The sequence below is a fragment of the Lagenorhynchus albirostris genome, chromosome 6 (genome assembly GCF_949774975.1).
Source record: "Lagenorhynchus albirostris chromosome 6, mLagAlb1.1, whole genome shotgun sequence".
NCBI classification, from domain to species: domain Eukaryota; kingdom Metazoa; phylum Chordata; class Mammalia; order Artiodactyla; family Delphinidae; genus Lagenorhynchus; species Lagenorhynchus albirostris.
Window position 1 is genome coordinate 2043428 of NC_083100.1, and position 13464 is coordinate 2056891.

At 57.1% G+C, this 13464-nt stretch overlaps 1 protein-coding gene across 5 annotated transcripts in view; it reads left to right on the top strand.

Annotated features, from left to right (window-relative positions):
* Positions 1-13464, top strand: part of HDAC4 (histone deacetylase 4) — a 244201-nt gene that overhangs the window by 206365 nt on the left and 24372 nt on the right. For all 5 annotated transcript variants that reach the window (XM_060151668.1, XM_060151671.1, XM_060151670.1 and 2 more), the window contains 5 exons: positions 3651-3758; positions 5854-5909; positions 7521-7608; positions 9268-9387; positions 10113-10210. In XM_060151668.1, coding sequence (XP_060007651.1) covers positions 3651-3758; positions 5854-5909; positions 7521-7608; positions 9268-9387; positions 10113-10210 — 470 coding nt within the window. The remainder of the gene's footprint in view (positions 1-3650; positions 3759-5853; positions 5910-7520; positions 7609-9267; positions 9388-10112; positions 10211-13464) is intronic.

The following is a 13464-nucleotide window of genomic DNA, read 5'->3' on the forward strand; positions in this document are numbered from 1 at the left end:
CGGGTCTGGGGCACCTTCCTCCGGGGAAGGTCGTCTGGCACCACGGCTGGCTTTAGGAAACGGGATCTGGTGTGTGGGTCTGTCTCGTCTGACCCACCGAGCAGCAGTCCACTCGTCCCAGCTCAGGTCGTGAATCCGTCACCTCACGGGGTGTGTGTTGATCCCGTATCCGAGCTCCAACCCGAAGCCCCAAGGGCAGCTCTGACCGTGGGCATGAGGTTTCTGGGCCGCGTGAGGGGGGTAGAGCTGCTTCTCCGGGAGATGGAGCTCTTGAGCAGACCTGGGCAGGTAGACACGCAGGAGAACCAGCATCTTGATTTAACTTGGGCTTTCCCTGCCCGGGATGGGGGCGCAGGACCCCTCTGGGCACCCACCCCTACCTCAGCACAGCGGAGGCCAGGTCTCCGCAGCCAGAGCTGCTCCTTCCATCAGGAGGGGCTGTCCCCCCGCCACCCGCTGCCCTCTGGATGAGGGAGGGTGAGGGCAAGGACCAGCCCCCTCCTGGCCAGTCTGCTAGCCGTGGAGCTCCCCAGCCCGGGAAGCGCTGCAGCCGGTCTCGGTCACAGAGAGGCCGGAGGACCTAGTGGACGACAAAGGCATCTCGGCTGGAAGCGCGCTTCAGCCGAACGTGAGCGTAACGACAGAGTGCGGGGTGAAGCTCGGGGTCTGGATTCCGTTATGGAAATGAAACAAAATTGTTTTCTTCCTGAGTCTTTACAAAAATCGCTGCTTTGAAAATTACCCCGTCAGAACGAGCATAAACGGCGTTTGTTCATACCACCACCAGGGCCTCCTAGAGTTATTGCATTTTGTACTGTAAAGAGGCTGCAATCTCTTAATGCGGGGCGAATTTTTGGCCAGACTTGAAAAGGCTTGGCTTTGCACTGCCCTGCAGCAGCACGCCCTGCGAGGCAGGATTTATAATTGGCAAATGAAAGCGCAACGGGGACTGGGCCTGGGGCCTTGAGCCAGGTGGCCCCTCCCCGGTGTGAAGTCCAGATCCAGCCCCCAGCAGGCTACCAGCGCCCACCTCCACATCCAGACACAAAAATGCTCTGGAACACGGAGACGTGGAAAATCTCGCCAAGTCGAGCCCGGTCGAGAGAGGAGCCCATCAGAATAATTAGTGGGAAGTGTGAACCATAGGGCGCCTCAAGGGATCGTCCCCTTTCAGTTGTTTTCTATAACTGCCCCAATAGGAGGGCAGAGAATCGCAGTGCCCGCCCTCCCGCCTGGCTCGGCGTGGACTCGCCGTGTCGCTGGCGCAGCTGCAGCCCTCTTGGGCCTCTGGACCTCCTTCCAGAGCTGGGGCCAGCCCCCCGGGGTGTTGTCAGGGAAGCAGACGAGACCCCAGGGGCCCGGGTGTGGCTGGGAGGGTGCAGGTCGGCTGGTGAAGCAGGGAAGGAGAGGGTGCGTTGCTTCCCCCGAAGCTGCTTGAATTAACATCTAGGTTCTGTAATGGAGCTTTTAAATGGTTTTACCTTTTTTTCCCAAGCCAAATAAGAGAAACTTCTGTTTTGCTCACTTCCTGATTATTGCATTTCCCTCCCAGCCCTGCCCTGGTAGGCCCTGGGGACCCCGAGTGCCATGGCTTCTAAGGTCCGCGGCCCACTCAGAGTGGCCACCCCGAGTGTCCACTTGAAATCTCTGTAAGGGGTCTCCCCACCCCCGTCTTCACCTTGTCTCCGTCTTTGCTGGAGGGATTGTGGAGTGTAGCCCGTGGCTCTTTCCCTTGTTTCCTGCTTCTGTATTTGTGGGTGCCCCAAGCAGGGCCGCCTCGTACTTCTGGAACTCGGGGCTCCAATCCGACCATCCCACGTTGGTCCCTGGGGAGCTGGTGGCCAGAAGCTGGGGGGCTGAGACCCCGAAGCAGTGGAAAGTGCTGTCAGGTTCTCTGGAGACACTGCAGTGGGGCTGGGGGTCTGTCCCTCACCCTGGACACGATGTTCCAGGACCTTGTGGACCCTGGGGTCATGCGGGAGGAGAGCAGAGCCCAGAGGTCCTTCAGGGCACACGGGGGGTCAGTCCCTTTCCCCACCTGGCTCCGGTTCCTTAGCCTAAAACCCAAATCATTGCATTTGGAGGGGAAGTAATCTGCGTAGTTTTGCCCAAACCCGCTTTGGTGCTCAGGGGTGCGGCCTCTCTCGAGGCCCAGGCGACCGGTCGGACCCTCCTGCCAGCTCTCGCTTTGGTTTTATTGAATTGGTTCTTCAGCTGAAGCAACCGGTCCAGAATCTTCTAGTTGAGTGGCTACTTCAATGAATAACAGCACAGTATTATTTAGAACAGAAGCCGGTCTTTGAACGTTGAATATTAATGCTGCGGAGAGTGCGCTAAGTGCAGAGCGTTCTGCTGACATTTGGAAGCTATTTAAAGAACATAGAGGTTTGGTCATTGAAGAGAAGAGCCCGCACGGAATAACACTCCTCAGGAAATAGCTCGAGCTGCTCGTAAATGTATTTTAAATCATCTCGCTTTGAAGATGAAGCCCCAAGACTTCATTGAAAGAAATCCATCCGCACCACGTAATGATCAGGGCCTTTGTCAGGTGGGCAGGGGCCTGGGCGCTGACCCTGGCTGGGCCGGAGAGGGGGTGCCGGGCCCTCACCTGCGGCTCAGCCTCTGTGTCCGGGGCCCCGAGCGTTCAGCGCTTGGAAGAGGTTGCCTTGGGAAGGAGGGTCTCACCCAGGCCCGGCCGACTCTGCTGCAGGTGGAAGGGCTTATTCCTCACAGCTTCCCAGACCCTCTCTAGGCTCGGGCACCCACAGGAAGGGCACGCGAGTCCCAGGTGTGTGCGGCCGAGGCACCAGCTGCCCTGCCCTGGGGATGGCAGCGCCCTTGACCTGGAAGCAGGGGCTCCTGCTTTATCGTGGCCCCGCTCCCTGCCCCCCAGGCTCCCGCAGGAGACTCAGCCTCCGCAGAACCGACTCGTCAAGTCTGTGTCTTCCTTCCTGCCCACGTTAGCTAGAGTTTAAAAAATATATCTAAGTGTAAGTAAATAAACCAACACACAAACACGTTACCTGACAGGTTTGTGCCACACACAGGTTTTTCTCTTTGAAGGGGAACAGCTACCTGGGCAGGTGTGCTATCCCCTGGGCTGAGCCCCCTGGTGTCCAAGAGCCTGGATTCTCCTCCCCTCACCCTTCCACGTGCCGTCCCTGTTAACGACTCCTGTCAAACACGCGGGGCTTCTCCTTCAGTTCAGCAAGAGATAAAGTCATAATTTGGAGGGACCTCTAATTCTAACACTTGCCACATTTGCTTTTGCTAATTGTTAGTGTAACTCAGCTGCAGTTGCAGTTAAAAAAAGAAGGGAACTAGGTAACCTTGACATCGTGACTCCTAGCATGGAGTATTTTGGAGCAACTGAGAAAAGAAATGACACCTCAGAAAGGGGTAAAAACGCAGGCGTGCTATTTTCGGTGCACGCACTGTTCTTTCTCTGTTTAGTATTTTTTGGCATGTCTTCAAAAAAAAAAAGCCCGAATGTGAGCTGGGTACGTTCTGTAATTAGTCAAGGAGAGATGGCAGGCTCTGGTTTTAGAGGCAGAGCACAGGGGCCCCCGGCTGCACGGCCACCCGGCCGCGACGGGGGGGTGACTCTGACCAAGGACGCCGGCCTTATTGCGGGCCTGATGTCTTCACAGGTAGACAGTGACACCATATGGAACGAGGTCCACTCGTCAGGGGCAGCCCGCCTGGCCGTGGGCTGCGTGGTGGAGCTGGTCTTCAAGGTGGCCACAGGGGAACTGAAGGTCAGTGCGGACCAGCGGGAGGGGTCCTGGGAGGACACAGCCCGGGGGTGGGGGGGTAGGAGGAGGTGGGGAGGGACAGCCCGCCCGCTTCGCTCCCGCTCTGGACAGGCACCTGGTGGCTGTGATGGGGAGTACGGGCGGACCCAGCTCTGTCATCACTGTTGAACCCAAGGGGACTTTTCCTACGCTTGTGAAAACACGTGTAATGATACAGCATTTCTCAAAGAATTCGATCTCGGGAACATGCTACGTTCTTACAGTAGCTGAAAAATCCCGAAGAGCTTTTGTCTTTGTGAGTTGCGTCATCAGCCTTGACCGCTCACTAGAGTTTAAAACGGAGGCTTTTAAAATATTTATTAATTTAAATATAATGATAAGAGCTAGTCGCTCAGCTGGACTCTCACACCTGCTTCTGCTTCCGTGTCTGGTGACGTGTTGTTTTAGTTGAAGCACACGAAGAAAATCTGGCCTCGCGCAGATGCAGAACTGGGGAAGGGGGAGTATTTTCAGAGCTTTTCCAGATAATTGTGGGCATTCTTCTTTGACGCTTTGCCAAAATTCAACAAGTGACAGCTTCTTGAAGATGAGCTGCAGTGTGGCCCCTAGAACAGCATCAGCGAGCTTGTCCTCCTGTACGAGAAATGCTGTCGGCCTCGCACGTGGAGCCGCTCATTTACCCTGACGTCTGCACAGTGCGTGGTTGTTTGGAAATAGGGGCTCGCTGGATCACGTAGGTCTTCCAGATCTGGACACATTTTATCATACGGTGTCCAAAGCACCACCAATCTTTGAAACCGTGAATGTCACCACCCATCTCATCAGGAAGGTTTTCTCAGTGCTGGGAAGAGCTGGGCCGAATGCAAGTTGTCCAGAGTTCTCGGTTTCACGGGAAAGCTCAAATCCCACCCCTGACACAGCCGCTGTCTGTCGTTTTCGTTGAGGTGACAGCCCCGCGGGTTATTTGCACGCCTCCCCACCTCTTTGCACGGGTGTTAAAAAGACGTCGAGGTTTAATGAAATTGATAAGTTTTACTGCTTCTTCGGGGCACTGACACGGAGCTTCCTTTTCCCTGCAAACGTGGGTGCCCGGGCCTCCTCCTGCTACCGTACCCGAAGGCCACCCGCCATCGCTGCCCGCCGCCGGTCAGCTCTCAGCTCCGCGGGAAGGGCACAGAGCCTTGGGGTTGCTATGCAAAGGCCCCCGGGGCACGGGACCCCTGGGGCCCACGTCCCCATGCAGAACCGCAGCGCTGGGTCCTGTGCAAGAGAGGGGAGATAGTTGGCAGCGCCAAGCGTGCCGAGGCGGGGCTCCCACTAAGTGTGCCCCCCCGTCCCCCCCTGAGCTGGTCTCTGCAGCCGGCTGGGTACACTTCCCACGCCCGGTCAGCATGGTCCGCGACCCATGGGTCTCTGTTACAGACCTCGATCGCACGGCTTCCTGCGCTTGTGAGACCCGAGGTGCCGGTCTAAACCGTTTTTATTATGGTGGCTGCAGGATGGTTTGCGGATGGTTCTTTTAAAGCATAAGTGACTCAGGGGTCCTAAGCAGGGGTGGGGGCTGAAGCTCCCCTCCAGCCTCTGAGATTTTCTTTCTAAGCGTTAGTGATTGTTTTCTGCGTCGCTCAGTCCCCTGGGAACTGAGCTGCACCGACAGCAGAGAGATTCACGTTAAGGCCAAACTAGGGCACAGCATCTGTGCAGCGGCCGAGCCTTCTCCGTTTCATCTGCGTCCAGGGCTCCCGTCAAGTTGCTTCCTGGGGAGGCTGGTTACGATCAGAGGGGGGCCGCGGTGCCCCTTCCACTCCTACCCTGCTTCCCCAGCTGAGCAGCTCCCAGCCTTGCCAGCAGGCTGTCAAAGATAGAAAATCGGGGACGGACTCACCTTTTATCTTAGTAATTTGTGATAACCAGCAGGGCTCGTTCAGAGAAGGGACCTAGATGTCTTTGAAGTGCTCACAGCCAGCCCTGTATCCTGCCCTACGTCTGTGCGCCCGCAAGGCAGCTGGAAACCGTGTCCTCACGCACACTCTGCCTTTTCTCACTGACCTGAAACCAATCTTTTGTCCCCATGTCTCCTTTTTGGTGTTGCGCGTAGAATGGCTTTGCCGTGGTCCGCCCCCCAGGACACCATGCGGAGGAGAGCACGCCCATGTAAGTACACACACGGTCACTCTCGGGCAGGGGACTTGCGGCATTCTCGAGCCTGCCCGTGCACGGTCCCCGAGAGGCCGGTCCAGCAGGGCGTAACCGTACGTGCAGCTCGAGTTGGTTAGGGTTGGTCCCGGTGAAGAGATGCGGGGGCGGCGCGTGGAGGTGTGCAGAATGGGAGGCCGTGTGTGCAGAAGCGAGTCCAGAGGAGTCGTCTCGTCGTCAGGCCTGGGAGAGGGAACTTCAGCTGCCCCAGAAGGAGTTCTCTGGTGCTTCCTTGCTCTAGAGCTTTAACAGTCAGGCCTCAGGTCTGCTCGCGTGTGGCCTTCCAGCTGACCTGCTCACGGCTTGGCACCGCGAGGCTGAAGTCCCAAGGTCATGACCACAGGGGTCAGCTCTCTGGCCTGTGTTTCGGGTTGTAGACACCCCTGACTGTGCACATGAGAAGCTGGCCGAGGTGGCGGGGTTGACGTGCGGATTCAGGGTCCATCCTGGTCGAGGAGAAGCCGCCCGGGGGCAGCCACAGGACTTGACCCGGGCAGTTGTGCATGGAGTGGACGCAGAAAACCCTCAGCGAGCGTGGTGTCTGGGGCTCGCCCTCGGGCCCCGCGACAGCAGACACCGTGTTGTGGGTCGTCAGGACGAGGGGACGGGCGGTGGCTGGGGGAATGAGCGCTGCTTTGTCGGCTGGTGAAGCACGGATGGTGCAGACAGAGCTGCGGGGAGAAGCAGGAAGCGCGGGGGCAGTGCTGGACCGGGAGCCTGGCTTTCAGCCAACGGGCGGCGGAGCCCTCGGCCGCCTCGAATCCCCAGTGAGGGCGTCGGGGCCGGGCTTCAGGAAGGGACCCTTCACCGTAAAGGGAGCTGTCGTCACCACCGTGCGGTCACTCCCTGGCCCGGAACAGTCCACGTGACCGAGGGGCGGGCGCTGGTTGTTTGTAGCATTTCGCTGAGGTCACCTTTCTAATTCGACTCTGAGCTGTCAGATATTCTGAAGGGTGGGCGCAGATGGACCGAGATGGAATATGGAGGGACACGTTCGTGGAAACTCTTAGAGACGCACAGTTCGGCCCTGGGGCCAGCGCGGCCAGAGAGGCGGTGGCTGCTGGGACGCGAGGCTTCCCGCCGGGCAGCCTACAGCCCGAAAACAGACCCACCCGGGCTTCTCATTTTCTTTGGTGATTCAGGCAAAGGGAAATTCAGGTTCAGGAGATTTTCATTTTCACTTGACTCACTTTCTCAGCGCGTTTTTCCCGTTCTCTCAGAGACTGTCTAGAATCACTGTTATACATCTTAGACTGTGGAAAGACGCGCAGTGAGAAAGTCAAGTGAGTAACTTCCGTGTCTGTGGGCCTCAGTGCCTCTGACAGGTCGGTCAGTGCGTGTTCTGGGAGACGTCCTGGGGGCATAAAGTGAGATGGACTCTCTCACCCTGGGAGCGCTGGCAGCCTGCACGCAGGGACCGTGTGTGTGTGTCAGTGATCAGCATCAGTTAACGTTTCCAAACCGCCTTCTTAGACCCTCGTGGGATTCTAGAATGTTCTGTTGCACGTTGAATAAAAACTAATCAGAGCCCGGAATTTGTCTCTATTTCTCCTGATTCTCACCTGCCAGGGGGTTCTGCTACTTCAATTCCGTGGCTGTCGCAGCCAAGCTTCTCCAGCAGAGGTTGAGTGTGACCAAGACCCTCGTGGTGGACTGGGTGAGTGGCCCGTCCTTGTCTCCCCCGCGGACTGTGGGAGGCGGAGGCGAGCTTTTCCATCTCCACTGGCCATGGGATTTGGGGGCCTTACCTTTCTGGAAACTACCTCAAAGGTGCAGAAAGTAAAAGCCCAAACCTGTTAGGAGTCTGTCTGACAGCTTCAGCCAGCCGATCCTGCCAATAACCGGCTCCTGAAGGGTCTAGAAATAGGCCTGTGGTCGAGGGCAGCAGCCGAAGGGCAATCCTTGCAAAACCTCGCTGGGGGGCGGGGGTGCAGGAAGGGGTGGAGCCTGGGCCTCGACAGGGATCAAGGGTGTGGCCCGCCCTCCCCGAGCCAGCGCCGCAGCTTTGCATCACTGTCACTCCCGGTGTAAAGGCCCTCCCTGCTTCTGCAGAGGGGAGCCAATCTACACTGGTTTAACCTCCTTCCCATTTTCCCTTGGGAGGGGCCACATCTGACAATCCCACTGCCTCAAAGGTAAACTCTATGAAAAACGCTATAGAATAACTGAACTCCAAAAATAGGTATACGGAGTCTTATGCTGGACATGGGGATTCTAGGTGTTCACGTTTTTCTTCTTTTTTAAGCCGTATATGGAGGGGGCAGGGGGAACATTCTCTTTGGTATTTAAGATTTATTTCATCATTTTTTCTAGTTAAAAAGATCAGGTACATTGGGTGGGATTATCTTTTATGCTGCGAAGTCCTTCTCCTTTGGGAAAAGAAACACCAAAACACAGCCCAGGACACCCCCAAGCTCCGGGCGGCGGGCACTGGTCAAGGGGCCCTTGGGTGCCACGGCCGCACAGCGTGGACTGCGGAGCCCAGTGTTCACACAGCCGGTGCCTTGGCCCCAGGGGGCCCTTCCCTTAGCGCCCCTTGTGGAGCAGTCAGAGATGCTGGGCACGTATAACAGCTGAGTGCTGGAGAAGGTGGGCGTGCCGGAAGCACTGCGGAAAGTGGGTGATCCGTCTGGTGCTGTCGCAGAACCGCGTGTAAGGGCTCCGCTGTCACGTGGAACAGCGCACAAGTGGTGCGTGAGTGCCAAGGCCCTGCTGTGCGCCCCTCGGCGGCGGTGGGCCCCAGTGGGGTCCAGCTGGTTCCTCACTTGCAGCTGTCCTTCCACTTTTCTATAATGAGCACAGATAGCTCTCATAAATAGGGTAAGGATTCTAAGCAGTTCCCCGGGGTTTAAAATCACAGACTCGTGTGCAGCCCTCAAGTGTGCACGCTCTATGCAGCGGGCCACCCGCTTGTGTGGTTTCAACACGTGGTCACTGTGATTCGGAGAAGCGGCTTGTCCTTCCTGCTTGGGCCCTGGCACCCCCATCACTCCACCCCGGGGACGGTCTCCCATGTACCCCAGGGTCCGGTGCAGAGCAGGTGAGCGGCCGTGGTCAGCGACCTCCCCGGCCCTCACCCGCCAGGCTGTGACAAGAAATTAATCAAATGACTTTGCCTGGAAAATCGCGGCCTCCGGGGAAGCTGAGACACCCGCAAACCTGCCCCATGGGGTGCCGCAAGGAGGATGCCGCCTGGGGCCTCTTCCTTCTTTTCCCAGGGCCCCGAGGGCCCCGAGCTACGGGGCTCATCAGCCGGGGCCTGAGGGCACCTGCGCTGAGTCAGCCCCCACCCCTGACCACCCCCCTGCCCTTCCAGGACGTGCACCATGGGAACGGGACCCAGCAGGCCTTCTACAGTGACCCCAGCGTGCTGTACATCTCGCTGCACCGCTACGACGACGGGAACTTCTTCCCGGGCAGCGGGGCACCTGACGAGGTGAGCAGGGCCCCATCCCGTGCTGGGCCTTGGAGGGGGCGTGAGAACAGGTGTGGCCACACCTGCAACGCAGAGCAAGGGCTCCCAGCGGGGATGGGGGGCAGCCGTCAGCCTCGATTCCATCACGTGTGCGCACGTGGGCTTTATCTTGTCCAAGTAAAGATGGAAAACAGGAGAGCATTCTGGTTCTAATCCAAACAGACTGCAGGATTTATGAACGGGTGAGAGTGGGGTGCCCTTGTCCCGCAGGAGACGCTGCTGTGTGCAGTCACAACGCATCTCCAAGCCACGCCTTTCGTCCTGTCCCTTGGGCGGGGGCCGTCCTCTCGCCTGTCCGGGGCCACACAGTGGGCCCCGGAGTGTCAGGATCCTGTGGGACACCCCGATGCCCCAGCAGAGCCCCACACTCTGAACGAAGAGGCCCCGACAGTGGGGAATCCCACCCAAGGAAAAAGGATCGTCTGCCTCTGGGTCTCCTTCTGGGAAGGAAGTTGGGAAGGACAGCCTTGCTCGCAGGGCCCTGTGGGCGCACATTGCTGGCCCCTCCCCTGGGCAGGGCAGCCCCACACGCTGCACCCGTGGAGGGGGACGGGGGCCCTGCCTCTGAAAATGCTCCATCGTAGAAGGCAGTGTGTCGGGGCCTTGGGGACCCGGGCGGGCTAGGGGCGCACCGGCAGGGCCGCCGGGGTCATGGTCTGTGACGCTCATCTCTCTCCCCCATGCAGGTGGGCACGGGGCCCGGCGTGGGCTTCAACGTCAACATGGCTTTCACCGGCGGCCTTGACCCCCCCATGGGAGACGCAGAGTACTTGGCGGCCTTCAGGTAAGAGTCCCGGCTTCCTGCCCCATGGGGCATTTGGGGAACAATCGGGAATCCCCCGACGGTGGCTGCAGCTCTTGCGGGGTTTACTGTTTTCCTTTGACCTTCCTCTTCCTTCGTGAGCAAGCCGCCCCCCGCCCCCCGCCCGACACGGTCCCCGGGCAGGGCCCTCAGTGCCGTGAGCATGCGCCTGCAGGGACCAGCCTTTCCGTCTCTGTGTTTTGGAGGAACGGGCTCTGGGGCTTCTCCCAGTTTGCTCTTTAAGCCAAAGGTGGCATCTTCAAGTCTGTCTTCTCACCTTCTGTCTGCAGTGTTCCTGTCTTGTGCATTAAATGAAAAACAGGAATCTGTCTCGCGTCTTAACAGTAAGAAAGTGATGGAGACCGAGGCAAGGTGTCAGAAAGTGTTAGGTTAATGAAAAGCGGGTGCTCGAATCTGAATGGGCTCATAATCTCCTAATTTTTCTTCCACAAAACCTTTTGTGAGATAATGGGAAACAGAAATAAATATCCCTCCTTTATCGACATAAAAATCGAGAGACGGCTCCCCATTCATCCCGGTTCCTTCACGTTATGCGGGGCCGGTAGACTCCGGCTGCAGGGTGATGTTGTAAAACACAGTGTTTGCCTTTGTCATCAAATGGTGATTTCTGCTTTGATCTGGGCCGGATTGAAGGGATTCCTGTGGCCAGAAGCGGGTGCTCAGAGCATAGGTTTCCTTCTCCTGCTGGAGGAGGAGCAGGTGGCCTGCGGGTCAGCACCTGCCCGAGTGCGGGTCCCAGGGGCCCTCGGGAGGAGGGGAGCTCTGTTTGGTGGTGAAGCCGACAGACCTTCAGTCTTTGTTAAAAGCACCGTGTCTGCACCGGGCGTTGGAATCCCATGAAGCTTCCAGAGGACTTTTCTCCCTTTTCTCTTTGACTACGTGCTCTTCCTTTCCTGCATGCAGGCGTGTGTGGTGTGTGTATGTGTGATGCCCACGCCTCTGTGTGGACACGTGTGCGCCTGTGTTGTGTGTGTGTGTCTGTGGGTGCGTGTGCACGTGTGCATGTAAGCACAAGTGTGTCGTGTCTGGCGGGTGAGATTCTAGCAAAGGACACACCCGTAAAAGTTTGGCCGAGGACCCTGCCTCGTGCTGGGGCACGGGGGGCAGCAGAGGTCATGGGTCACGTGACCCCCCGCAGCGTCTGCTTCCCTCATCTGGAAACTGGGTCCTGGTCCCCGGCCTCCGGGTGGGTGTCCGGGTCTGGTGAGGCAAAGGCCTGGCCCCAAGGGTGGCTCGGCTGACATGAGGCCTCTTCCCCAACCGCTTAGTTCATAGAAATAACGGCTCGACGATGAAACTGGTCTGTGCAAATGGGAGTCCATCACCTCCGTAGAAGGCCTGCCCCGGTCATCGCCTGGACCACTTTTTCCTCTGATCTCAGTGGTTTAATTTTGTTGTTTGTTCTTCCTCTTGATCAGACGTAATGTAATGTTGACATTTGTCCTCCCTTATTTAGGGGAGAAGGACTCCCCCAAACGGATACCACATCTGAAAGCTGCTCATGTACATAGTTAAGTATCAGCTTCAGGAAATCTGAACCCACCATCACTGGCCGGGGTTGTCACTGCCTGTCCTGAGATGCCCTCCGACCACCAGCACGTTGTCACCTCCCCCAGGAGAACCGGCCCTCTTAGGGGGCTTCCTTAGAGGTAAAGGGTCTGGACTCCGTGTAAGAGGCATAGATAGAGCCCGAGTGAACTCTGGGGCCTCGGGGGACCCAGTGTCGCTGAATTCTGGTGAAGGCAGAGAAGGAGGGGCTTTCTTTAAACTGTGGATTAAAGCGATAAAAACGGTGGTTCTGTCTTCCTTCAGGCCAGGTTCCGACTGGATCGGCTCCCAGGGCCTGTCTCAGTGTGCCCTGGGCACTCTGATCGGGGTGGAAAGGCCCGCACCCGGCCCAGCGGGCAGGCGAGGCGGGTCCTGGAGGTCCCCCCACCCCGCCACCCCGCCAGCTTTGAGATGGACCTTTCAGTCTGAGTCTCTGTTGACATTCCGTTTTAGTCTTCTGCCAGGCATGTACACGATGACGCCCTATCGAATGAACTTTGTAAAGCTCAGATAGCCTCTTTGAAAAGGAAAATTGTTTCAGGATTTTTTTTTTATTGATTTTAATGTAAAGTAGCACTTTGAAGTTTACGATTTATGGTTCCCTGGGCATCGATCGGATGGGGGAAGGAGGGTCAGGATCCATTTTCCCTCCTTCTGCCCCGCTCCCCGGGGGCCCCAGGCCATGCGTGCCTTCATGCTTTCGAGGCAGCACCTTGTGCTCAGACCCACGCCTGCCTCGTTGCATTTCAGGAGATCAAGCCCGAGATGAAGAAGAGATAAGAAAATTGCCCCTAATGAAATCCAGAGGCAGCCGCACTTTCTCCTGGGCTTGGAGACTTGTAGGAGAAAAGGGAACCTTAATTCAAACCAGCCAGGCCAGCGGCTTTGAAGTTTGCTGAGCAGGGCTGAGGCCTCCGGGCCAGGAGATAATGATGCACTTTTCTTAACCCCTCACTTACCTGCCGCCCGGCAGTGCAGAGATGGAGCTGGGATTGTTCGTGCTCTTAGGTCGTAGTTTGGGTTTAAATGCGATATCATAAAGGTTATCAGAGATGGCGGTGAAGCTGGATATTCGAGAGTGGAAGCTTTAATCTCTTAGTGAGTGCGAGTTGCCTTTAAACTGAGCAGCTGGGCAGGTTCATTTCACTTACCCTGACCTTTCCAGCCTGGCACGAAGGTCAAGGCTCTTTTGTTTCTTGCGTAAGGTGTGTTTTGGGTTTTTTAACAGGTTTTTTCTGTTGTGCTAAAATATATATAAAACATACTGTTTGAACCACGTGCGAGTGTACAGTTTGGTGGCACTGGCTGCATTCACGATGGCGCATCTGTTCCAGAAATGTTGTGCCCCGAGGGCCCAGCGCTCACTGCTGTGAAGATATTGACTTGAAAACTGCTAGAGGCGATTCTATATCTCTTTAAGGGCATCCACATCTTTTCCTATGTAGAGAGTTTGTCTGAGGACATTCTGCAGTGATTTTAGAAGCAAAAAAATATTAGCTAAAAACTCAGAGTTTCGCAATCCCGTGTTCAGCAAGCCGTCACTGTACCTGCATAAAAGGGGGCACACGCGGTACCGTCCTCGTGGGTGGCAGGGCCCCGAGCAGGTGAGGCGGGCATGTGATGATGGAGGGGGACTCACACCTGCCCGCAGGTGAGGGAGCTTCCCG